General features: G+C 46.3%; 1 protein-coding gene across 1 annotated transcript; it reads left to right on the top strand.

The window, feature by feature from the left end:
* On the top strand, positions 1 to 25,635 carry LOC109643615 (cadherin-6-like). The gene is made up of 11 exons (XM_069512462.1): positions 1 to 369; positions 8,599 to 8,893; positions 10,808 to 10,927; positions 13,015 to 13,182; positions 15,048 to 15,235; positions 18,277 to 18,530; positions 21,669 to 21,805; positions 22,444 to 22,565; positions 23,680 to 23,797; positions 24,461 to 24,712; positions 24,980 to 25,635. The coding sequence occupies exons 1-11, from the start codon at positions 133 to 135 to the stop codon at positions 25,486 to 25,488; spliced, it is 2,400 nt and encodes a 799-aa protein (XP_069368563.1). The 5' UTR covers positions 1 to 132; the 3' UTR covers positions 25,489 to 25,635.
* The last annotated feature ends 1,537 nt before the right edge of the window (positions 25,636 to 27,172 follow it).

Genomic DNA, 27,172 nt, shown 5'->3' with positions numbered 1-27,172 from the left:
CTATGTGAGTGCGAGGAGCCGTCCCTGCTTCAGTAGATTACAGCATGAGGACTGATCCCACGCTCTGACCAAAGAACGCCGGACGCAGACCACTGAGTGGCGGAGACGAGAGCGGGTCGCGGCGTTGTGGTCATGGATGGAAGGAAAGTGTGCGTACTGATGGTGCTGTGGGCCGCGGCACACCTCACCTCTCCGGGGTACGGGCTCAGGGCCCTGCGGAGGACTACAGGGGGGCGGAGGGGGTCCGCGGGCCTGACGGGACAGGACGCCAACGGAGTGCCGCTCAGACGCTCCAAACGAGGGTGGATGTGGAACCAGTTCTTTTTGCTGGAGGAGTACACCGGGACAGACATGCAGTATGTCGGAAAGGTAGTCTTGTTTTTCACACACCTGCACCACGGCAGCTTCACGTGACGAGTCCAACATATTAAAAACATCTAGATCGGTTAACCTACGTTAGATGAAAGCTGACATGTGATGCTTTTATTGTTTTTTTGGTTACATCCAACAACGAGGGAATGTTTTAAACCCTCTCCATTTGTTTGTTGTAGCAAGATTAAGCAAAAACCAATTAATGGATTAACGCATAATTTAGTGGAAGGGCGTGGTCTGGGTCAGGGGGAGGATCCAGAATTCTTGTTCCAGCCGTCATCTAACAACTAGTCTTGTACGACAGAGTTTTTTAATTTAAAACAAAAAAGATTGAGCAGGTTTTTTTTGTCCATATTTGGAAGTTGTGGCAAAAGAATCATCTCCCTATTATAACCAGTTTTTACCTGTTGCTCTGAAGAGTTGTTCCACGTTTTAAAGTGTTTCTCCTTTAACCAACGTCTCGCCTGCAGAAATGTTTGTGTTTACATCCCGGATGGTAAACTGTCACTTTTCCTCAGCCACTCACACACTGGCAGTTTTCAGAGGAGCTTAGGTCTCCTGAAGAAGCTTAGCTCAGCTCCCTCAGAATTTAAACTCTCTCCCTTTTTCAGTTTCGACAGCAGTTTGTTCAGAATGAAAGAGGGAAGTGCTCTGTAGTCGCTGCGAGCTGCCATCACCACCCACTAAAGCTGAGCCGAGACAGAAGAGAGCAACACACTCTAAACTTCATCATTAGACGGCTCAGGGTGACGGGCTGCACCGTTAAACTGATAAGTGGTCTCTAACAAGTGTAGACACCACGGAGGTGATCGCTTTAGCAACAAAAGATGAAGCAACAACTTCCCTCTCACAAACACACACAAACTCTGGTGCATGGAATCTGCAGCTTTCTATCTCTTTTTCATATTTGGTGTTTTTGATTCTTCTGGGATTTAATCTTTTTTTAAACTTCGCACAAAGCCTCTGTCAACACAACACGCCGTGAACTTTTTACATGTCGGCATTTGAACAGTTGCTATTTTTTCGTTCATGTAAAAAATGTCTCATTATGTTCTTCCCTTGTTGATACATATTTATGAAGACGCAGCTTCTGAGTCCATCCTGTCCGTCAAACCACAGCTCAGAAGATTCCACCAGATTTTTTTTTTTTTTTGCTTCATTTACATTTTAAAAACTCACCTGAAAAAAAAATTCTGACACGACTATTTTGGAGAATTAAGTTTCTGTAATAGTGGGAGGAACCGAACGTCCCTGTGGTCCCTCTTGTGAGAAGAATAAGGGATTTCCTGATGCAGCAAGGAAACGATCTGCTCTCACTGACACACGTGCCACGATTCTCTGACTTCTGTCCCTCCGTCCCCAGACTTCGGGCACTATGTCCATTCCGCTCACATCAAGTGATTCCAAAGCAGCCGTCTCGACCTACAGTGAAATACGACTTCCTCCTGAGGTATTATTGCTTCAACAAAATGAAAACACTGTGTCGACCCAGATAACATTGGGGGATGTACAAGAAGACGGGCCAAATAATGCTTGCTTTACATGCAGCGGAGCAGAAGTCGAGATATCAGTCTCCTCTTCCAAGCTACTGTAATTGAGGAGATTGTGAAGCGTCGCGGCAAGGTCAGGATGACTGAGGAGGAAGAAAGGCTGTTTTGTGCGAGGAGCTGAATGGGGCCAGTGCTTTGCATTCCAATCGTGTGTCCGCGGAGGATAGAGTCATCCAACCAAATGAGATTCTGCAACATACGTCCTCCCCGAGTGAGCGTTGACTTTCAGCCGCGGCCTAAAAGGATTACAGAGCCCGCTACGGTGCGAGGCGAGCGAATACGAGAAGGAACAAAAAAACTAAAACAAAAAAAAAGCTGGAGAGGAAAAAAGAAAACGTAGTGAATGAAGATCAGAAGTACCAAGCATGATCAAACCACTTTGTCTTTAGAGAGTGGTGATTGATGTGCCACTCGTCCTTTTAGCTTGTAAAAGGACTAATAGCAAAAGAAGAATGGATTATCTGAGTGTGGTCTACACTTAGAGAGCCAGAGGCCGCATCCTAAGAGCCTGTCTCCTGAAGACGCCATTAAGGCATCAACTATCGAGTGCCGCACTTAATCATGACTCTGAGCGCTTGTTGTTCCCCCAAAGCACATGCAGCTGGGCGCTTCTCCCTCTCGTCAGCTCGCTAGCCAGTCGTCACGCAGGATTTCAGAACGTGGATCTTATCTGATTGCAATTACTGTTTGTTAATTGCAAGATAAAGAACAAATGATGAATGAGGCCCTGAAGGGAATGAATAGTGTTTTGAGTTGAGCTACATCGCTCAACGCAGAGGAACAACTGCCTGCATCCGTATCCTCAGGTGGAGGCCACGCGTTCACAAAGACGGGGTTCGGAAATTGAGAAAACACAAAGCAGAAACCACAATGCAGCGCTTAAAAGAGGGTTTTTGTCATAGTGAGTGACTTCATGGCAACCAGAGAACACAGATGGAACGAAACCACTTTTGTTTGTGCTGCAAAAAAGAAAAAGAATTGGAAATAACACAATGGCATGTTATTACAAACAAGGGAGCCGCTCTCACACGTAGAAGATGATGAAACTGCTCTTGAATTACAGCATCCTGTCTCCAGTTATTTGTTAAAACCAGATCTCCCCGCTGTTGCTTTTTTACTTCTTCTTCTCCTTTATTTTTTAAACAAAGGCTTTATCGAGTTAACAAATGAAATTTGCGATCTTTCCCTGAACAAGCACAACAAAAGCAGTCGGAACAGGAAGGAATTAGGAGAAGTGATGGAGATGAGACGGAGACTCTGGCAGCGTCTCGTCAGGGAGCTGGTTGGCTGCTAATCTTGCTAATCTCGCTGTATTGGCCAGCGATTCTGTGTTTTTCCTGCAGGAGGGGGAATCGTACACTGCCTCTCATTAGCAGGCGAGCTGCATACAGGCCTCCGAGGGCCTGGTCTGTCACTGGGGGAAGAGAATGTTTGTTTATTTTATTATTTCTTACTTTACCAAAGGGCACGTATCCTCTGAAAATGGTTAATGGCCTGTGGTTGAGGAGTGTTTGTGCTGCACTATCATATCTCATAAAGTATTTACAGCCCCTGATAGGCCCCAGTGGTTCTGGGCCTGGTGGGTAGACTCCTCAACATAGTCCCTTGCAAGCGAGGAGTGTTCTCTGCATGTGAACAAACACGCTAGCGTGCGCGCAAACACACACGCCTGCAAACTCCAGCATCCGGAAATGGGCCGGAAATCAGAGGAAGGGGGTAACGAAGAAGGCAGATGAACACAGACATAAAAACGCTTCCCACTCCTGCATGACTCAGTGGTTGAGGCGTCCTGGGGGAAAGACTTGAGCGACAGCAGCGGAGTGGAAAGGTGCAGGGTTTTGTATGTTTGTTTGTCGGGGGTGGGGTGTTTTTTTTTTTGCTCTGTGCTCATGCTCCCCCATTACCAGCTGCTCACCTTGGCAGAGGAGTTTGCAATATGGCACAGGCCTGGCTGTAACCGCGCCATGGCAACCCCTGCGGTCTCCAGCGGCGACCTGGAGCACACATTGGCTGTGTTTGTTGATTAGGCGATAAGTTCCCTCTTGTGCGCCTGGAGGGGGCAACTTCAATTATGCTCGTCTCCCTCTCAGCATGAGCAGCGGAGGAAAGGGTGTGATGAGGTCATGCAGCGGTGAGACCCCACAAACATCAGTCTGACAGCGTCTCAGCGGCGAAGCCATGTCTGAGCGAGCACCGCGCCTTTGTCTCACTGCTTTCACCTGATCACGACTCTCTCAGACGCCCGGCGGTTTATTCAGGGTTCTGTCCTCGAACAATCAGGCATTTTCTCTGCATCACAGTGTTTAGTCGTTTAGGAAAGAGGGCGGGAGTGGAGACGAGAGCGACGCAGGGCCGTAGCCAGGATTTTTGAGGTCAGGAGCTCAAATTCTCCCGTGCAGCCTCACCAACGTTGAATGAATTTTCAATTAAAACAGAAATAAAAAGAGTTGAACCGTCATTTAAGTGTTGATCCTTGCTTTTAAAAAACTAATTCTGTCTGAGTATAATTATGTTTCAAAGCTTTCTCTGGTCTACGCTGCAAAAAAAAAAACGCAGTGTTATGAAGTAATTTCTTCATAAAATAGGAACTTTAAAGTCTGTGAAGTAAAAACGCAGAAAATCCATGAATATTTCATCCGGTGTTCAGCACAAATAAACTCTTTTCAAGCACAATTTATTTATTATCTGTTTTTAAAAACGCAAACTTTAAATAAGTTATTTCCACCGTCGCAGTTGCTCAAAGACAAACATGACAAACTCTTAAAAAACTGAATAAAATAAACCCTTAATAAGACATCTACAGCATCTCGCATGTGTTTCTCTGGACTGACACTGAGGATGTGACTTCTGTTTCTCGATCCGTGGCCAACACGAACCGTTGGGAATTGTCCATCGCTAAAAGAAAGCATGGTGGAAAATTATGCAGAAAACAAACCACGTCAGATGTCCACGAGAGAGAAACAAATGTTAACTGACATTTCACCTTTAAGTGTCCGCAGCTCCGACCACATATCTCAAGTTTACACATCAACAGACATTTGATAGGCTATTTCTGTGCAAAGTCTGAGGCTACCATCTGGCTACATAGACGGCCGCCAGTTCTCGACAGGCCAGGACACAAGGCCTTAAAGGCTAACTGGCTAATTGCCCCGAGCAGCCCATTTCCAGTGCCATCTTTTTGGCCCGACTCGAGTGCGGCGCAAATGGCGGCCAGACCGAGTCTGCACTAACATTTGCTGCACTTGAAGCTGATTAATTCCACAAACAAAGACGGCTCGCTCGTAAGTTCTCACGCACAGATGTCTGATGAGTACCACTTCACTTCTCAGCCCTCTTCAAACTGCAAGATGGAGCACGTAGGAATGCAAATAAATATCTTCTCCTGTGAAAAAAGGCCACGCTTTGGAAATGTTATGGTGTCAGGGAGCAGAGGAGGCTAATTGAGAGGAAGGTTTTGAAATATATATCATGTCATGGAAGGTACGAGGGTTTTTAAAGTAGGTTGATGTAGTTCTTAACGTCTGGTTCTCTCAAAGCGCATTTCAACCTGTTTCCGATGCAAATCAACGTGTTTCAAGTTTTCTCTGCAATTAAGTTCGTCTTGATTTGAGCTCCGCAACTTTCCTTGATCTTCTTCTCTCTCGGGATACAGACACGTGCTTTTAGAGAAGTCTTTTTTTTCCCTCTGTTACAAACAGGTTGAAATAGTTTGACACTTTGGGAAAGAGTTAGATAAGAAGACTATAATTAACTGATTTGATCGCTGAAAAAACCAGAGTACAAAAAGCTAAGCTAGGCTAACAAGCTGCTGCCTGCGGGCTCGTGTTTTCCAGACAGACATGAGAGAAAGTTTCAATCTTATCTTATCTTACGCTCAGCAAGAAATAAAATGAAGCTGCTCTCAGACAAACACTGAACTCCGGATAATCTCCTGACATTCTCCGGAGGGGCTGAACTCAAATGTCTCTCCGGTCAATCCCCAGTAAAAACTCCATAGAATGTCCGAATGAGACAATGTGAGAACACAGGATTTGCAAAAATGAAAAACAAAACAAACAGTTAATATTGAACCAGGATATTAAATCAAAATGTTTGTGCAGTATCCTTTTATAAAATTAAATTTATTTGAGTTTTTGCAAAGCTGCTCGAGCGTCTTTTGTTAAATAATCCCAGACAACATGTTCTCATTTCTGCTTCTTTTGTTCCCTGAATATCTCTTTTGTGGAATGAGTTGATAATATGGAGATTTTAACAGCTTCTTCTTTCTTGCAAAGAGTCCCAGTGTTAATAGCGTCATGCTCTCTGGCTTCTTTACGAGTCAGAACCGTAGGAGGGCAGAGGAGAAAAGGCTAGCTATTGATGTGTCCGGGCTACTTGGTGACCATACTGACTGCACATGTGGCTTTCTTTTCTCACCCCGTGACAGTTTAATTGTATTTTCGATATAAATTGATCAGAGGGGCCATTGTGAATGCACGTTGGGCTGCCACATTGATTTCTGGGAGAGGTTTTTTCCCCTCCTCTTAATTTGAGCAGAGAGGCGGCAGTAAATTCTCCTCGCCGGCACTGTGGCCAACTGGGAGGGACGGGGTCACTGCAGCAGACGCCGGGGTTCGATGCTCCGCGCTGCCTTGTAATATCCTTCAGGGGAGCGAGGGGGGAACTCTTCAGAGCCACAAGATCTCTCTGTTTCCATAGAAATGACAGTCGACGCCGCGTATGTCATACTGTCTATCGCACATCTCAGCCCGAAAGGAGAGGACTCAACAGTTATTAACTGAATTGTCGTGCCGGCAGAGATAGGCAGCTTGATAGACAATCATAGAAAAGAACATTGCAGCTATAACAGCAGGAGAAAGATAATAATTTTGAAGTGGATTGTTTTCAGCCAACTGAGTCTCTGTTTGGAAGCATGAACTGTAAAGCGGAACAGAAAACAAATAAAATGCTGCAAGATATTCTCCTGGCTTGGTTAGACAGGGGGAGTAAGAACACACACACACACACACACACACACATGAGTGGGTGAATGAAACAGTGCTCCACTCGAGATCCTAATCCGACGATGCTAAAATTCTGCAACACACTCGACCGGCTCTGTCAGACAGAGAAAGGAATGAAAACAGTCATTTTTTAACCAGCATTCAAGCACGAGAACAAAATAGTGTTAAAGATGCTAATCCACAAAGCTGTTCGTCTCGCATGTGCCAGCTCTGCGCTGATAACACAGCATGAATTAGTAAAGCTCCCGAGCACCTGGGATGAAAAGCTTTTGAATATATGATGAGCGCGGAGATTTTGCAGCGTGCTCCCACGTGACCCAGCTGCAACGTACAATATCCCCCCCGCAGTCTGTCCACCGGCCGAGCCAAGAACGCTTGGCACGGCACAACAACAACAACAACAACAACAACTCGCCGCTCAAAGGACGATACGCAGTTCGAACCACCACAATCAAACTGCTCACTTGAGTTAATGAGGTGTCAATACCAGAACTCAGAATTACGTCCTGTCTCGCCGACTTATCAGGGAAAACATTCACACGGCATGAGGCTTATTTTATGACGTGTCTGCAAACATGTGGCCTCCTTTTGCCCTTTACCTCCCCCAGCAATTATTAGCATGTCCTTGGTTATTAAAGCAGGGAGTGTGTGTGTGTGTGTGTGTGTGGGGGGGGGGGGGGTTGACTGGACAAGCTTTTGATGAGTTCTCTGAGATAAATATGTTGGGGGGGGGGGAGGGGATTTGGTGCTGGAATTAAAATGTCAGAGCATGCTAAGCTGCTGCTCATGCAAAAAAAAAAAAAAAATTTAAAAATTAAAACAGGAGATAGAGAGAGGAAATATGAGGAGCTCCACAGACGAGTGGACTCTCGTGGTCCTCTGGCACAGCGGCGGCGTTGCCGATCCATCAGGGATTGGCAGGGGGCGGATGTGCGCGCGCGCTCATGCTGTTACTTCACAGGCTCCGACCCACCGGCATTCTGTTCTTACAGCGCTGTGGAAATGCCTCCCTGCAGTTAAAAAAAAAAAAACTGCACGATGACGACCAGAACATGTGAGGTTTGAAAACGCTGCGTGTTTTCTTCCTGACGCAGACACGAGGTGAAGCCACGAACGTGCAGCGTCAGCGACAGTTTACCGAAGACGATGTGAATCTGTGAGAAGAAACACAGAAGAGCGTTCATCAAAGCTGTCAGTGTTTCTCTGCCAAGGCCCAGATTGGTCCGATTATTGATATGTGCACAGTGTATCAGAAATATTTAAGTGCTTTCTGCTCTGAAAGTTGATTTTGTTAACATCTTTGGCACAAAGTGCTCATCGCCGGGATGTGTTTTTGCACTCTACCTCGCAGAGATCACCCGTCAATCAAACAGAGCAGCTTGCACTCGTTTTTTTTTTTTAAATTCATTTTGTGTTGGACGTGGTTATGTCTGCTCAGGCTAACTGCTATAGATTTTTCCCCTGAAAGAACGAGCTGAGACAAATTAAGGAAATGTGGAAGCTTTCATGAAGTGGAGTTTGAGTCACTGTTGTGCCATAACAATTAGTAACAGAGAGCGGCAAAGTGGGAATTTATTAAAACGAAAAGCACCACAAACAGCTGCGTTAAATTGTTGTGAGGTTTCTGCTGGGATCCATATTCTGATCTTCCCTTTTTCTTTTTTCCGTCTCAGCTTCATTCAGATTCCGACCGAGGAGACGGAAGCGTGAAGTACGTCCTCAACGGGGAGGGGGCGGGGTCCCTCTTCAAGATCGACGAGAAGTCCGGGGACATCCACGCCACCAAGAGGCTGGACCGGGAGGAGAAGGCCTACTACATCCTCCACGCCAAAGCCGTCAACCGCTTCACCAACGAGGCGCTGGAGGGCGAGTCCGAGTTCATCATCAAGATCCATGACATCAACGACAATGAGCCGCGGTTCACCAAGGACCCGTACATGGCCCGAGTCCCTGAAATGTCCGACATCGGTAGGTTCCAGACGTACAGGCTGATTTTTTAAATTGTTCCAAAAAATCAGGTTAGAAAACATAAAGATGAGATTTCTCTCCCGCCGCTGGAAATTAATGAATTAGAAACTTAAGCTGGAAAAGAAAATCCCGTTCAGTGCGTTAGGACACAATAATGAAGTGACGGTGTTTGTGTGCGAGGAGCTGGATTAACAGGTTTATCATTCCAATGATGTGGAGATGCCAGTCTTACTGGATCAATGGGACTTTATCAATCATAATAACGACTCGACAACGACGGCCCGGCTAATTAAGAGAGAGAGAGAGACGTTGTTTCATGACCAGAGAATAAACAAGGTAACGCGTCACAGCACTGGTGCAGATAATCTCTTAAACACAGTATTGTATCTTATTAAAACAGTATTTAATTTAATTACCAACATCGTCGGCTCAGTCATCACAGCGAAGAACCGCGGATTCTATTTCTGGGCTGCCAGTTCCTCAGACAGCCCCGTTTGCTGTTTTTCACATTATCATTTGTTCTCTCTATTCGGCAACAAATTAAACTTTAATTCACCGTGCACTTTGCTCCGGCTGCTGGTCTAAAAGTACACACCGGCCTCATGAATATAGATAAACAATATAAAAAGGCTCCTAATCAATACTTGCATGAAAACATGGAGTGAACTCTCTGTTGTGCTGCTGCTGCAGCAGCTGCAGCTTCGGGGACTGAGGGATGTGGGTCTCGCAGCCCAGACATGTGACAGAGTTGTCACTTGGTTCAGCAACCCCAAGAGAGAGGCCAGCACTTATCTAAGGGCAGCACGGGTGCCCATGGCAACAACCGAGGTGTGATGTCACCGCTTGGCAGAGCATGTGTTCACGAGTGACTGCGCGGAGACGCGGCCCCTTTAAGTGTGACACACACTTTGAGTTTTTATTGTCGTCTCGCAGCCCTGACATTCTTCCCTCGGACTCTCGGTCAGGGGCGACTTTGACAACTGAGTGATTACAGTCAAGGTAATTTACTCCACCTTCACCAGAGCCGCAATCCCCCCCCCCCCCCCCCCCCGTTCGTCAGGAAAATTCTTGTCCCTAAAAGTCGGCCGATGAGATGGCCGACGTGGATCAGTGATACTTTTCTAAAAGCCACCGTGTCAGAAAAGCCTGTTTGAGTCTAATTCCCTAGTTAAAGGTATTAGTGATCAAGGTTCGGTGAACTTCCTGCTGCCGAACTGTCACCGACACCGAGTCAGACATCCGTGGTGCCTCGGCTCCCTCAGGTTTTTTTTTTATTTCACCCTTCATCCTTCCACATCACACTGATGTTTAAAAGTAGGAAACTCTCCTCCTGCACTCGCACAGATCAACTGACACCAAATTAACAGAAGTTTCATGAGGTCGTTATCTCATCGTATTGCACAATTCTATATTTATACCACTTTGTCATTAAATATTTCTACTCAATTAATTTTCCCCTGCATGTAATGAGGCAACACTTGGCCCTGCGAGGCGCCATTTGGGAGGTAACACTTGGCTAACCGCTTTTCTTTTGTTCTGCTGAAACAGGGCTTCAGCCTTTCTGGAAGAGAAAATGGATCAGAGTCGTTCTCCTGCTATCAGATATCTTCTTACACTCCACAGATACGTGGATACGCTAACAGGCTGCTGGGGGTTTGCAAAGAGCCGGTATCGGGGTCGCCCGTATGCTCAGAGAGATATACTTAGAAAAAATACATCAGGACTTATCGATTAGCCGCGTGAATCAATCACGTATAAGGGCATAAGTGGCCGAGGAGTAAAGATTGGTTCTGGTAATGCAAAGGGACAGAGGAGGATCCGACACCTCATCAGCTTAACCGATTATCCAGCAGGCAATTTTTTTAGCATGTATTGAAGAGTTGATCTCTCTCCCCACCCCCCCCCACCCTGCAGGCACCTCGGTGATTCAGGTGACGGCCACCGACGCGGACGACGCCACCTACGGGAACAGCGCCAGGGTGGTGTACAGCATCCTGGAGGGCCAGCCGTACTTCTCCGTGGACCCGGACACCGGTCGGTGACGAGCTTGAACATGAAATAATATTTCAACCTGTTTTTCTCTGAATGAACAGAAAAAGACAAATGAAGTATTTTCTTAACGGAATATGTGTGAAAGCAACTTGTGTGTGATCGTCTGCATCTTCAGAGTCAGGAGTGTGATGATGATCAAAAACTCCTCCCCCTACGTAACCTGCAGCTTTAACGCCGCGCGTTCACACCGTTTGTCCGGGAGGTGGTCTTCCTTGCGAATCGTGACGAATCACGAACCCAGTCATTAAAAAAACGGAGGAAGCACGCTGAGCTTCACCGGGCGGAGCGAATTAAAACAATTTATCAGAAAATAACTCGGGGAAACTTCCCGGAATAACAACGTGTCTGCCTCCTCTCGAGCGACGGGGGATTTGGAGTAAGAGACGGTGGCACATAACCAACTCCACCCGAAACGTAGCCACGTGCTAGTTTTAATCATTAATGTGCGCTTTGGAACGCGTCCCGCTCGTGTCTTTTTTTTTGCTTAAACAAAAGGGAAACGACAAAAAAAAAAAAAAAAAGAAGCCATTTGCAGATTAGCGCAGGGATTAACAGTAATATGGTTTATCCCACATGTGGTATGTAAGCTGACATCCCCCCTTACACAAAGACATGCCTGGACATCACATCATAAGCAGGATTTGTTTCTGCTCTCCTCCTCTGTGTGTCTGTATTGTTGTCATTAAGCAACAACAAAGGTAGACAGAGCCCGATGCTGCTGGAGCGAGGTGGAGAAAGAGGAAGTTGCATTGCGTCACGGGTTTGTACGGAAGCAAGAGGAGGCGGGAGTCGTGGCGCCCGGCGTGATCCGAGCCTGAGTGATGTGCCACGTCAGGCGCTTCCTCTTCCTCCTCGTTTGATTTGCAATGAATCATCTATTCAAAGTGAAAGAGCTGAAGTTTGTCAAAGCAGTTTATTTAGGGTTTTTATTCTCACACTTCATTTTGTCTTCGCTCCCGCCACCTGCTTCGCTCGTACAGCGCGCCACAGCAGACAGGATGTGAGTGCGGCTCTGATGGGAGATGGAGCGCACCTTTTGAATCTGCTGCCAATTACGGCTTCAGTCGCTCTCTGTCCTGACTCCAAACTGGAGATCTGACACGTCGGAGCCGCGAGGTGCGCTCACCGCACGGCACTCGAAAGGCCGAACATTAACAGACTCTTAATTCCAAAGAGAAGATAAATGATGTAACGTTTGGAGACGCAGAAAATTAAAGGAATACTCTGTGTTTTTTTTTTTTCTGGTTCAGTTTATCGGCTAAATCACGAGAACACGATCGCCACCATGGTCTCCTGCGCATAAAGAGCGAGGGCACCGACCTTTCAGTGATAAAATGTTCTCAGTGCTTTAATTATGCGGCCTGTAGATGCATTAATCTAAAAAATGAAATATCTTTAATTCAATACAGCTGATGCAGACAGGGTTATTTTTTTCTCTCAGCCGGGTACAGTGATTTTTCAGATACAGTCCACCTGAGCTAATTTGGGGTTTTAATTTTGGGAACCGATTTCATGAAGTTATTCAGACTTTTATGTTCCCACGCATTCCTAAAGTTACATTAGCAAAACTACCCGAAGGTGAAAGGTCAACGAGGTCACGGGGTCCTCTTGTGTTGAGCACTCGTCAGATATTTTCAGTTCTGGAAAGCGAAGAGAGAAAAAAAAAAAAAAAAAACGTTCAGAAGAGCTGATGATTTTACAGAAGAGTCTGAAATGATTCAATGACAGATGGGATTTTTCTCACTGAATCTTTTGTGCAGCTTGTTTTCATGATTTTCACTTTTAATTTGATGAAATAAGACACAACTATAGAACACAATGAAACTCCAGTGAGTCCAACCAGTTAACGAGTTATCAGAATAAAAACAGAGTTAAAGTGAAAAGTACCTGGAAATAAATCTACTTTAGATACATGTACTTCGTTAAATCCCAATACTGGAAACATTTATTTGAAATAGTCAAAGAAATCAGTGTTTTGTGCAAATAAACATTTAAAATCTACAAAATATTGAATAGATTTGATTCGAGGATGTTGGTTTAAACGTGTAAATCGGTGTGTTTACCCTCAGGCCTGATCAAGACGGCTCTGCCCGGCATGGACCGAGAAGTCAAAGAGAACTACCAGGTTGTGATCCAGGCCAAAGACATGGCCGGACAGATGGGCGGCCTCTCAGGAACCACCACGGTCAGCATCACCCTCTCCGACGTGAACGACAACCCGCCGCGTTTCACCAAGAGTGAGTACAGCCACCTGCACACACACACACACACACACACACACATGAAAACCTCTCGTCTGCGTGAGCCTTCCCCATCTGGTGTCAGTTTCAAAAACGAATTTGGATTATTGCAGGGTGCTCTGGGTTTTGTGCCACTGAGGCCGGGCTCTTAAAGGCAGGGAATAATTAAATATAGAGCCATATGACGGAGCGAAAGGTCCCGCAAAGTGCATCAGATCATCCCTGTAATCCCTATTAAATGGAGAGAGTACATTCGCTGGGTTTTATCTCCTCTCCTCTTCCTCTCTCTTTGTCTCTCTGCCGTTATTAAGTCTTTCTCCTGCTGCCTTTACTCCATAAAACCAATGTTCTCAATTTAGTGCTCCAAACTGTCCTTGGTGCGTTTTTTTTTTTTTTGTCCTCCCTCTTTTTTTGTTAAACTCATGATACATCAATCCCTCCCTCTTCACTCTCTCTCTTTCAGTCTCACACATTGTCTCCCTTTGTCCCCCCACCCCCTCCCTCCTCCTCCTCCTCCTCCTCGCCTCCTCTTGTGTGTTTGCCGAGCGGCGACAGCAGCCAGATCAGATTGACAGATTACCGGTGTCGTTGTGTTACCCCCTCGCTAAGAGCTAACTGTACAGAGGGGGACGCATGCGCACAGCGGCCGGCGCAAAGGAAAAACCTGCGACCACAGAACTCCTGCTGTCCCTCCATTTATCACCCCCCTCCTCCTCCTCCTTCTCCTCCTCCTCCCATCAGTGTTTAGGTAGGTGGTGGAGGAGGGGGGTAGGGGGATGCGTGCAGATGCTGTCATCTCACCTCCGCCGCCAATGAATGAACAGCAAGAGGAGGCACGGAGAGAGAGAGATGGATATGAAGGGGATGAGGAGATGACAGGAGGGGAAGATAGAGGAAGAAAGACGAAGAGTGAGGCAGACGACAAAAAGACAGGCCGTGATGGAGGGAGCAGGGGGGCGGGCGGACAGAGGGGAAGATTGAAAGAGGGAGAAAGAGAAAGAAATATTGTAATGGGAAACCCAGAGGAGGTAGAGTGTCAGGAAGCGATATGATTGTTGTCTGCAGGAGTGATGCCTCTTCTTCTCCACCCAATGCTAAATACCGGTTAGCCTAGGGAACCTTCTCGTGGTGCGTCACTTCCAGCGCGTGTGTTTATGTGTGTGTGTGTGTTTATGTGTGTGTGTGTGTGTGTGTGTGTGTGTGTGTCAGCGTCACGGCGACCTGCCGACTCAGGCGTTGCCAAAACACTGTCAGCATGTTTTATTAGTGTGTCAGTGCTGTTTGTCTCCGCAGGCTGTGTGTATATCACGCCCGCTCCCTCCTGCAGTCCGGCTATTTATTTAAGCACACGAGATGCGAGCGGGGCCGCCGCCGCCGCCGCTGACAGGCGGCCATCAATTCACCCGCCTCCAACCAGGAAATCATCTCGCACAATAACAACAACAAAAAAAAGGAGAAGCAATTAATTTATGTTGAGCAAATTGGCCCAGAATTTATGTCACAACCCGAAACTGGAGTCGTGAGTCGATACGTTGATACTGAACCCCCCCACTCAGCTTCTCCTCCTCTCACCTTCTCCATCCCTTCATCGCCGCCCTCTGATTGGTTCTGACTCACTCGTGAGAATCTCTGGGGCGTTAACGCTTCTTAATCAATATTTTAATTATTTAAATTCTCACCAAATCAAAATAGAAGCATTGATTCACCTTTAAAATTAAACTGAATCTCCACAAAGACCAAAAGAAAAGAAAAACCAAGGATGTGATTTCAGTCGTGAAGGCCTCAGCGTCTGACTCACTTTCCTTCCTGACGTTTTCTCCTCGTCGTTAAAAATCTAAATTCTTAAAATTCTCTCTCCGCAGCCCTCTACGAGTTCCGGGTGCCCGAGTCCATCGAGCTGGGGTCCACGGTGGGACTGATCCGAGCCATGGACGGAGACATCGGCGAGAACGCGGAGATGGACTACAGGATCATCGGGAGCGACGGCACTGGCGTGTTCGACATCACCACCAACAGGAGCACGCAGGACGGCATGATCGTGCTGAGGAAGGTCAGGGACGAAATTATCATTTAATCAACATTTTGATTTACAGTAATCCACACGGACGTTCTGTTGTTTATAGACTAAATATTCCTCTAAGAACTTCTCTTCAGAAACTCGTCACTTTATCAGAAATAAAACACGAATAGACACGAATACGTAGAATAAATACAAACAAACTAGTTGTTGGATAAAGTCAGTAAATAATCTGCTCTGTCTCCAGAACTTTAACAGTTCTGATCGTGAACATGATGTTTTATTAAGTGCTTCACAATAAGTGAAACTACAAACTGATCGAGGAACAGTTCAGTCATTAAAATGGAACAACGGGATTTAAAAGACGACTCAGCGCAGAGTCTGTGAGGATCTTTAACTACACAAAACTACGCACACACGATTCAAATATCTAAAATATGAAGTTCTTTTAAGTTTTGTTTCATCCTGAACCTGAACGTCAGATGTTTCCCAGCCGCTCGTGACCTTTCTGTTTGTCTGGAAGATTTAAAATCCAGAGCAGGACCAGTGACGCTCTGGTTAGTTGGAGCTGATCTCAGCGGAACAAACACTTAAATAGTTCCCCGCAGGTCTTCGTTTTAAAAGTCCAACAAAACGTTCATGTGAACTTAATCAGCTTCTCAAAGGGTCGAAAGGAGAAGAGCGAAGCTGCAGCCTTGAGCAACTGAAGACACTTTATGGAGACGTTTGAGAGACTGTTGACTGTCTGAGTTCAATTTCATGAAAATCGTCAGGATGATAAATTTAAAACTTCATTTGCAGAATTTGCTGCAGCTCACAAAGTGTCGTGCACTTGATTTTCCTTCCTTTTGTTCAACCTCAAACCAAAACCTGCTCTTCGTGCATGAGAAGGAAACATTTAAAAAATAAAAGGATCAGATAAAGAAACCGAATCATAGAAACTCTATATGTTTCCAGACGGACGCAGGAGTTATTAGATTTCAACTTCCCCTCGCCGACACTTCCCCTACACGTGTTCTGAGTGAGATTCCCTCTTCCTCTCAGCCGAGACGGAAGCAGAAATATTGATGCTGAGTATGGATCGCGGCGTCGGGCGGTGTGCTGCGGTGTGTTTCTGATGTATTCAACAGAATCTGGCAGCTGCCTTATCAAGCGGCCTCCCTGCAGCCTCCGATCGATGGCTTCCATCATGCCACCATTAAGTGGAAGATGACATAATTGCCTTTTGTAGCCGCGGCGGTGCTGTGGCGATGTGGTGTGTGCGGGTGGAGCCTGTGTTTGTGGGGGGGGGGCCCCCGCCCGGCCTAAACACAAACCAGCAGAACTCAGCCCCTCGCCGTATTTTCTTATTCGTGGCTTCAGAAAACGGTTTGTTCCATCCTGATTTCTCGAGCTTTCACGGGTCGTTACCAGTGAACACGGAGCTGGCGTCCTTTCATATGTACAGTAGGCGGCCTGCGAGGAGCGCTCGCTCTGATCCAGCTGCTCCCGCCCGCCACCGGGCGCATTAAGACGCAACGCTCACCAATTATTTCCATCAATAGGGGGATACCTTCAGCGGCTGCGACTTCAGAACAAGGTTCACAGAGGGAACATAAAAGCTATAACATCCTGCTAACGTGCACGACAACAGAGGAGTTCAGCCGCCGCGCAGGCCGCTAATCACCGTGCTCGTCGTAGGACGCGAGAGCAGAGCGATCGTCAGGGTCATCGTACGTTTGATTCCTTTCAAGCAAACAAATGAAGGTGAAATGAAAAGTCCAGAACAAACATAATGTCGGACCTCCTGCCGGCACGAGCAGCGACCACGACATGGCGCCTTTGTTAGATCGGTGTGTCCGTGTCATTTCTCCACATGTTACGATAAATGCTTCTCATACCGTCGAGCGACTACGCAAAATCGTTGTGCAGATCCAATCCCACGTCTTTAAAGTATTTGTAGAAGTATTACTTTCAACAAGATAAAGCTGCAGTTTTACTTTCCCAGAAATCCCCTCTTCTTTGTCGCTTCACAGCGGCGAACCGGAGCGAGCGAACGCGTCAGCTAGTCGGAAATATTTCACCCTGGAAAGTAAAAGAAAAGAGAAAGAAAGTAAAACAACGTAAAAGAGTTGAGTCACTGCGGAGGTGGACCGTTTGTTATTGTGAGAAAATAAAGATATAAAGAATTAAATATGTAAAAATATTTATATTTTCTTAGATTTATTTGTTAGAGTTGTTTTTCTGTTATGACCCAGAAAACAAAACTAGTTCTGTGTTATTTATTCTGTGTTTGTTTTTGAAAGGGTTTAATCTGAGCAGGTCACGATGATAATAATCAAACAGGGTCAGGAGCACAGCTGTTCAAGTATTCTATGTAAGTTAGTACTCGTGTGTCGTCCAGTATCTGGAAAACATCTCACTTTGTACTTTATCTGCATCGTCTCTTTATTGTGAGCAAAGTTTTATGTGTAAAACCTTAAAAAAAAGTCAAAACAAAAGATTATTTTTATAGTTTTATTTGTTTTATTTTTCATTTTCCTTCATGAAGTCAAAGGAAACACAACGAAGTCTGACGCTCTGTGTCTTCTGAGGCGCAATGATCTCGTAATTATGACAAAAAAGAGCAACTGAGACAGGAACAGATGTCACACAGCAAACATCCCGAGACGACTCTGATCGATCGTTCCAAAGAATCCGAAAATCAATTAGTGTAAAATCATAAAAATCAAACGAGTGAAACTCTCCACGTGTGTTTAGCGTGTGGGTTGTTCTGCAGCAGGACCCGTCACTGACGCTCATTAGTCGACGCTCTGGAAAAGTTTGTCAGTTTAATGAATAAAATCAGAATCTGACCTGAAGTTAAACGTGGCCGGATGCTCTGAATGTAGATTAGTTTTTCTGAAAATCCACGGCTGAACATGCCGCTGCATACAGATGAACGTTTAAAAGTAAATGTGAGGGGACGAAGGCTTCGATTAAAAAACAAAAACACAAAACATCACAGAGACGTTTTTCTTTTTTGCTGCGAGAAAACAAAGAAACGTGTGAAGTCGAACGTCCTCCTGATGAGATTCTCTCCCTCTGCTTTGCAGCCGCTGGACTTCGAGAGGAAGCGTCAGTACAGCCTCCGCGTCCAGGTGGAGAACGTGCACATCAACCCCCGCTTCTTCTCCATGGGCCCGTTCAGGGACGAGGCCACCATCAAGATCGTCGTGGAGGACGTGGACGAGCCGCCGGTGTTCGAGCGAGCCAGCTACGTGATGGAGACCAAAGAGGACGCTCCCAGGAACACCATCATCGGCTCCGTCAGCGCGTCCGACCCCGACGACAAGAACAGTCTCGTCAGGTATTTGTGGGAGGGACTCGAAAACGTTCAGGCTTCAATCAGAAGAATCAAACCAATGAAAGTGGGAAAAATACTAAACACAAATAACAGTGAAGGAATGAATTCTGGGTATTTAACCAATATACAAATACACAAATACTACTTATACTAATACCTCCAAACCCAAAGAAATGTACTTCCTCGATCTCCCCCCTCCCCGTCAATTACAAACTCTGACTTGCTGATCGACAAATATAAAGCAAATACTTTCACTGCGTGAATCTAAAGAAAATCAGAGGAAACCAAAAAGTGATTCATGTAAAAGAAAATGAAATTATGAATAAATGAAGTTAAATTCAAGAAAGTGATGCAAATTATACGGTTTTATTATTATTATTACAAACAAATGTGACAGTAGAAGAAGAAATAAATGGCAGTGAGACGAGAGATTTAAATAAATATAATATATAACACAACTAATGAGTTAAAATGAACTCACGGTCTCACTTCCTCCAGAGCGTTCAGTCACGGTCAGGAAGAGGAAGTGAACCTTGAGTTTCAGATGAGTTGTGTTGCTCATGTTCTCTCGTCCTCTCTTCTCTCATGTCATACATGACGGAGCCGCAGGTTTAAAGAGTGAATCTTTGTCCTTCAGCATAAACACAAACAGTGTTCGGACACGTCAGGAGGCCTCGAGAGGATCTTTCTATCAAACCCACAAAAAGCTGCTCCGCACTCGAATGTGACGAGAGTTAACTCGTGCACCGCGTCGACGTTGCGCCCGTGTTCTGTTGAAGGGGAGTGATGGCAGCGGGGTTGTGAGGCTGCGCCTTCGTCTCAAAGACTTTTTCATTTTTTACGACGCACTAAGGGAGTTGGCTCTCAAGGTTGAAGTTCCACCACTTTACTGCAGGTGTCAAATATGATATCATTCTCTTTTATCGCCCATCATCAAGGAGGTAGCTACCCGGTGGCATTTAGAGGAGGAGGAGGAGGAGGAGGAGGAGGAGCAGCGGCAGGAAACCTGAGGGCCGCCTGGCATGAGATGGTTATCTTTATTGGCTCGCACGGCCGCCGCACACGCTGACACGTGCACATTCAGGCCCCGGTGCACACACGAGTTCCTCCACGGGCTCGAACGCGTCGTCTTCTGCGTCCTCAGATAAACTCCCGTCGGGGTCAAACGTCAAATCAAGATCATCCCGACGAGTTGATCATTTTTATCTCTCCGAGCTTTCGTCCGTAGAATCACTCCCCGTCCGGCGAAAGCAAAAGCACGACGTTGTCGCCGCGATGCTTCAAACTGAGCTCTTATTTTGAAACATGGATCGTTTGAGTGAAATAGTTTGAAAACAATAACGCAGCAGTTTTCGAAGTTATGTCAGATTTCGTTTTCCTCTCACACGTTCGCTCACGTTGTTTTCAGGTTCACAAGTCGACCCCTCACTTCGACCTCGAAGGCGTAACGGGTCGCTCCGACTTAAACAACTCTTTTATACACTTTTAATTCTGAAGTTGTCGCCTGAATATGTTTAAATATCATCAACACACTGACGACGTTTGTACTCGAACACGGTTTTAGAGGCTGAAATGAATCTGGGTCAATCGGAAGCACATGACACCAAACCACAGCGTTTCATCATCAGAGCCACAAGCAGAGTCGACACTGTGGCTCATTGATAAAGTTCTCATCTTCCACAGAGAGATTGTGAAACTTTTGGCAGAAAGTTGGTGACTCGAGGCCTCGTCAGGAAGTTTCTGTCGTTAACGGATCAAGAACAAATGTCAACGATCATTCGTCCTCTTCATTTCATGATGAGATCAAAAAGTGTTTCAGACTTTTAGTTTTGTAAACTGAACTAAAAGAAAGTTTGATGTGTTTCCATCGTGTCGTTTCCTCCGAACTTTTGTTTTCATCACGTCTGATTGTTGTCAACAGATGACGCAAAAACTTTGGTTCCATTTCCATGAAATTTGTTTTTTTTCGGGGTGGTCCCAACATTTCTTTTTCAGTTTTTGCAGCTTTAATCTTTGGTTGTTGGACGACTTTGTCTTGTGATTCAGGAACCAGAGATTCTTCACTATTTTCAGTTGAATGAACTTATTGAGAGAAACCAGCAGATATTAAAAATCTAATCGTTTCCTCCGGATTCATCACGAATCAAAGCAGAAGCGTCTCCTGGACGATCGGTGACTCGTGAAAATACTGTGGTGCAGCGGCCGGTCATCCACCTTCTGTACAGAGGAAGGAGGAAATATGTCCCGGCCCAACGTTCCCCTCACCCTGCGTGTCCTTCTGCTCGGCCTCCCGGCAGCTGCCTGCTGAGAGCAGCACTCTGGACGCCCGCTCAGGACGAGGCGCCGTTATCTCCCCGTCATTAATCAGGCGAAGGGTTAGAGCCCAGCCAGCTGAATTATTGGGAATATTAGAAAAGCAATTAGTACGACGCAGCTTTAACAAGGTTAGAGTTACTGTCGGTGTGGCGGGAGGCGGGAGGGAGCGGAGACGAGGAGGGAGTGTTTGGATAAAGACACTAAAATGGTTGATGCAGGAGAAGCAGCGGGGAGGAGCTGGGAGGAGGAGGAGGAGCTGGGAGGAGGAGGAGGAGGAGGAGGAGAGCGGTGCAGTGGAGCAGTCACAGCCCCGGTTCATAGTCGCCCCTCGGGGTCTCTTCCCCTCACGCCGGCCTCCTGATGCTGCTCCTCCATTAATCACACTGATGCATCACAGTCGTCTGAGAGGAAGAGAAAACAACACGACTGTGTGTGTGTGTGTGTGTGTGTGTGTGTGTGTGTGTGTGTGTGTGTGTGTGTGTGTGTGTGTGTGTGTGTGTGAAGATTTTATATGTAGTTTGTTAAAGGGTCAATTCACCAAAAACACTCGTGTGTATTGTTTAATTTACGTTTTTAATGTTCAGTCAAATCTGTGAATTATCCAGATTTATTTTGTTAAACTCGAACTCAAACAAATTTCAGACTCGGTCTTTGTAAACTCACGTAAACCTGGAGCTGCTCGTTAACTCGCGTTTACTCGTGTGTGCCGGTGAAAACTAATTTAGTTTCGCTTCTCTTATAAAACCAGTTTGGATTTGGATGTTTTCTCTTGCAGCTCTGTGTGAATAACTCCTCTTTCTGTTTCTCTGTGTGTGTTTCCTGCAGGTACACCATCGATCGACGCACCGACATGGACCGAGTGTTCAACATCCACGCGGGCAACGGGTCGGTGTTCATCCTCAGGGAGCTCGACCGGGAGGAGAACGCCTGGCACAACATCTCCGTCATCGCCACAGAGTTCAGTAAGTTTCTCTCTTCGTCTGCTTCCTCTCGTTCTCGGACTAATTAGGTTTTTGAACTGATACGATCTTAACGGTCGGACACGAACGTCTGGAAGAAAAAAAAACAAAAACTGCACGTCTGTTTTTAGAAATCTTCAGTGTTTGAAACTTGCTTTTATTCCGGAATCTTTAAAAGTGAATTTCAAACTTCATTTTAATTTCCATTTTCAAAAGACTCATTTCATGTTTGTTCCTTAAAAAGTTTCTGTCAGAGAAACTCAAAACTGCAGAGACACATTTTTAGGTGGACGAGGATTCAAACTGAGACGGAGGGACACCTGTGAGGACAGAAATGATTTTATTTTTGTAGAATAAGGGGCTGAAGTCCCTTAAGACAAAATAATAAATATAGCATCAGTGGTTTCTGTTTTTAATTCATGCAACAATATGTTTTATTTTCATGGTTTTGATTTATCTTAATTAATCCCCAGAATGCAATTTTCTTAATGATTCACATGAAAACAGTGACTTTACACCGATAACGTTTTCTAACATGTTTGGTGTTTATCTGTCTCCGGTGAATCAAACCTGGAAACTAACGTGTGACGTGAAGAAGTTAAAAACTTTATTAAAGTCCTCTTCTTCTCTCTGTTTCTCAGACAATCCTCGACAGATCAGCCGCGTGCCGGTTTACATCCGAGTGCTGGACGTCAACGACAACGCTCCAACGTTCGCCACCAACTACGAGACGTTCGTGTGCGAGAACGCAAAAGCCAATCAGGTGAGTCCCGTGAGCCGTGGCCACGCCCTCAGCTTCTCCGTCCTCACCTCCCACTTTTTTGGTGAAAGCTGTTTCTCCCTTCACATTCAGGCCCGAGGACGAACTGATTTGATTTCGGGAGTTAAAGGTCAAAGTGCGTTTATCTTCGGCTTGATTTCTTGAGATCCGCTCAAGGAATTCTTCATATTTGGTCCAAACGGTCACTTGGACTCTGAACATGTTTTGCCTTGTGAATGTGTTTTCTCTGGAAGACCTCGAGAGAATCCGTTCACATTTGTTCTCTCGGACGACGCGATTAGATTTTGACGCTCGAGGTTTAAAGGGAAAAGTTCACGCGGCCTCAAGAAACACGTTTTATGTGGGCGGAGGCCGCAGCAGTCGGCAGACACACACACAAAAAAAAAAACTAGGCCTTGCTTCATTTCATCCATCTGTAGAAATAAACACCAACATTTGCACCTGAGGAAAAAAAAAAACTTCTCGGAGCCTCTTTCACTCGTTTGATTTTCCTGAAAGTTTTATTGAAAGATCTCAGAGCTCGTGTGGATCTTTCTTCAAATCATAATTTATAGAGACCCAACATTTCCCCTGAGGAACCACCGGCCTGTGATATATATATGAGGGTTGAACTCAGGTCAGGGAGGATGAAGAAGAACCTGCGGAATAAATTTGTTAACGCGCATGAATTTGTGTGAATTCAGTCTCGGCCTCTTCGCAGCGAGCGAACCTGAGCCAGCGCTAACTTCCCTTCATCAAGAGTTTGCAGGAGTCTCAACTACAATGTGAGATCTGAGTTATCTAAAGGTTCACAATATAATTCAGGTCAGTTTAAAACATTTCATCTGCGGGTCATTGCTCTGCTGAAAGAACGAAGACCTTCAACACATTTCTGTCTGAACCGCCTCCTCGCTCTCGTCCTCAGCCTCCCCCGTGTTTCACTGTGAGCAGGGTTTTCTGTTTCCTCATGGGCGTCATCTTGTCGCCTGAAAACCGAACCGATGCCCTGAACTCCGGAAAAGCTCCCGGAGCCTGATCCCACAGAGACTGTGTCATTTACATCGATGGCAGGAAGTGGAGGTTTGCGTTAACTCACCCTGTGTACTTCACGTTTCAGAGGATACAAACCGTGAGCGCCACAGATCCCGACGAGCCCCTCGGAGGACACCGCTTCTTCTTCAGTCTTGCACAGGAGGCTGCTGGGAAGGCGAACTTCTCTGTCCGTGATAACAAAGGTAATAAACTCTCCGCATATCATCAAGAGGTTTTTTACACACGACGGAGAGTCTTCAGTTCAATTTAATAAATAAATCAAAGGCATTGAAAAGATTGAACTTCTCTTCTCTGGTGGAACAAAGAAGAGGACAAATGAATCCTGCGTTGTTTACGTCTCTTCCTCGAAACGTTGTCACGCTAAACAAATGATTTTATTAACAAGAGGAACAAGAGGTGACTTGAGAATGAAGCGTTCTTCTGGTAAAAGCCTTTTATTTTTTTGTGCTGTGACAAAAAGTCTTTCAAACTTGGGTCAATGACGTTCAAGGACGAGTAGCACGAACATGTGTTGAGTATATTTTCACCTTGAATTCGTTTCAGAGTCTTGTGATTAACTTTTTAAACTGTTTCCAGCTGAATTCAACAAGATGTTAACCTGAGTGTGAATTAGCTCCGCAGAGGAGGTTACGTTTCCACCCCCGTCTGTTTATTTCTTGGTTGGTTTGTTTGTAAACAAGATTACACAAGAATTAAAGATCTGGAATTTTGATGGGTCTGGATATTTCCTGGATCTTAGAGAAAGAAATCATTCAGAGAACCGACGTCTCTGACACGTGGTGCAGCTTTACTGTTGGGGACGTTATTTACTGCCGCGCACTAACGGGACGTCCTGTTGTTCTCAGACAACACGGCCTGGATCCTCACGCGCAGGAACAGCTACAACAGTCTACAGATGAGCATCTACCACGTGCCCGTGGTCATCTCCGACGGCGAGTTCCCGATGCAGAGCAGCACCAGCACGCTGACCATCCGAGTGTGCACGTGCGACCGCGAGGGCAACATGAAGCTGTGCAACGCCGAGGCGCTGACGGCGAGGGCGGGACTCAGCACCGGAGCCCTGGTGGCCATCCTGCTGTGTGTCATCATTCTGCTCAGTGAGTAAACTACCCAACATGCACCTGAACTTCCAAGTCGAGCTGCGGGAAAGTGTCCCTCTACTTATTTTAGTGGGCTTCACGCGGCCTCACAGCATCGCTCACAGGTGTTACAGAGCCTGTTCTGAATTTCACCACTTCATTTGATTCACCGCGGATAATTCCGACGAGACCACAGCCGACGTTTGATCTGAGCAGAATCTCAGCTGCACGAATCAAACCTCAGTCACCAGATTCAGTTGTGTGCTCTCTCTGTTTCTCCTGCAGTGATCGTGGTGCTGTTTGCGGCCCTGAGGAGACAGAGGAAGAAGGAGCCTCTGATCATCTCCAAGGAGGACGTCAGAGACAACGTCGTCAGCTACAACGACGAGGGGGGCGGAGAGGAGGACACCCAGGCGTTTGATATCGGAACGCTGCGCAACCCGGAGGCCATCGAGGAGAGCAAGCAGCGGAGGGACATCGTCCCCGAGACCTTCTACCCTCCGGTCCGACGGCCTGCGCTGCCCCCGACCCGGGACAATAACGGGGACGTGAGAGACTTCATCAACCAGAGGCTCCAGGACAACGACAGCGACCCGACGGCGCCGCCTTACGACTCCCTGGCCACCTACGCCTACGAGGGGAACGGCTCCGTAGCCGAGTCCCTCAGCTCACTGGAGTCGGTGACCACCGAGGGCGACCAGGACTACAACTACCTGAGCGAGTGGGGACCGCGGTTTAAGAAACTGGCGGACATGTACGGGGGCGACGACGACGACAGCGACAGGGATTCCTAACGAGAGCCTGGAACACGGACGAGGAGCGAAAAAAGTCAAACTGAAAAACTTTCGGGCCAACTCCGGTGCGCGTGCGGCGAGAAGAGCGGCGGAGGGGGCGGAGAAACGAACCCTGTCTGTCCGAGTGCTCTCTCTCGCCGCCGTCGATCACCTTTCAGTCGTCCCTCCGGTGACCAAACGTAGGCTTTGTGTGTCCAGTCAGTGTTAGTTGCGTTTTCGCGAGGGAACAGTGAAGAGACTTTGTGTCGAGACTTTTTTGTGTGTGTGTATACGGGGGGGGGGGGGGGGGGTTGTACATGAGGCCCAAATATATCTATACTGACATTTTCTTTTTTTTGGGTTTGTTTTTCCAAAGCTGCCTGTGATGGACACGTTCAACGAGCAGTTTTGCGAGCCGACAGATACGCCTGTGTACTCTTCAGTGTTTCCGGGACAAAAACTTGCTGCATATTGTGAGTTCTATCTTAGCTTGTGTACGTGCGGTGAGATGATACAATACGCTGTACAGTTGTTTGGTTTTTTTCTACGGATTTCTACCGTCCCAACGACCCCGCCTCCCTTTCAGCGACGGCGTTAAGCCACTTCTCCGCAGCGGACGCCTCGGCCACAAAGCGCCACGAGAAATCTCGCCGGGCTCTGTGTCGGCTGCGGCGCTCTGCTGTCGACAAGTGGCAGCTGAAACGAAGCCGAGGCAAAGGACTCTGGGATCTCGGGCCACAAACTCATCAGTTTGTCATTTTTACAGTATCTGATTTTCATCTCCACACAGCTGTCGGCTGTGAGGCGAGCGGAAATACCAAATACTCACTGAGCTGAATGTCGTCAGAAGCAGTTTTCTGTGTGAAGCCAACAGTGTTATTTTCAATTCACTGATTTAAAAAAATAAAAAAATAAAATCACTGACGTGTGCCAGGCTCGGTTAAAGCAACACTCTGTAACGTTTACTGAGCCACAGCGCCCTCTGCAGCCACACGTGGGGATTGATTCCGTCGGGCTTCGCGTGCGAGCGATGACCCGACCGAACTCTGGATATTTACCCATGATCCCCGGCTCCCTGAAGCAGAAGAGCTGCTGCTGTAACAAATCCACCAAAAACTCTGTTTGGAATTCTTCACGATTTAAAAGTTTCCTGCTGAACATTGGAGATAAACTCTGGTTTTTAAATAACTTCTCAAGTGTTTTTAACTGATCACAGTTCAGCTTCGCTCTTCAACTGTCTGGAGCTGATGGTGACAGCTGAAGAGTGGAGATCGAACCCACTCGCCAGAGTTACACAGAACAACAAGTTACCGATCTCATGTTAACCAAGCTGCTGGTTTAAGGTGGTTTAAAGTTACGTAATGTTGCTTTAAAAGGAAAATACTGGTGTTTTTTTTTGGTTCAGCGCGGAGACGACGCTGCCGAGCTTCAAACTGCAGCGTCAGATTAGATTCCATGAAACGTCTCGTGGACGGTTACCATTAAAATTCATCGTGCGATTTTAATTTCTTCCTGTAAAACGGTTTTATTTAATTTCCTCAGGTGATTAGGAACAACCGAATTCGAGCATTTGAATCAATTCACCCGAGCGAGAGCGATGAGATTGTCAAAAGTCAATTTCCATTTTTTGATTTTTAAATAAAATAAATTCATACCACGACTTAAAGCATTAAAAACAAGAAAACAGAGAATGTCGAGTGTACGA

Source organism: Paralichthys olivaceus, chromosome 17 (assembly GCF_024713975.1).
Source record: "Paralichthys olivaceus isolate ysfri-2021 chromosome 17, ASM2471397v2, whole genome shotgun sequence".
In the NCBI taxonomy this organism is placed as follows: Eukaryota; Metazoa; Chordata; class Actinopteri; order Pleuronectiformes; family Paralichthyidae; genus Paralichthys; species Paralichthys olivaceus.
Note: the sequence above shows the minus strand (reverse complement) of the source record. Positions and strands in the feature narration are given on the sequence as shown.

What these genes read in the sequence shown, in the direction of transcription:
- LOC109643615 (XM_069512462.1), top strand. Translation starts at nt 133, where the DNA reads ATGGATGGAAGGAAAGTGTGCGTACTGATGGTGCTGTGGGCCGCGGCA. An exon ending in ACATGCAGTATGTCGGAAAG is followed by an intron (nt 370 to 8,598) that starts GTAGTCTTGTTT and finishes TTTCCGTCTCAG; the next exon opens with CTTCATTCAGATTCCGACCG. An exon ending in CCCTGAAATGTCCGACATCG is followed by an intron (nt 8,894 to 10,807) that starts GTAGGTTCCAGA and finishes CCCACCCTGCAG; the next exon opens with GCACCTCGGTGATTCAGGTG.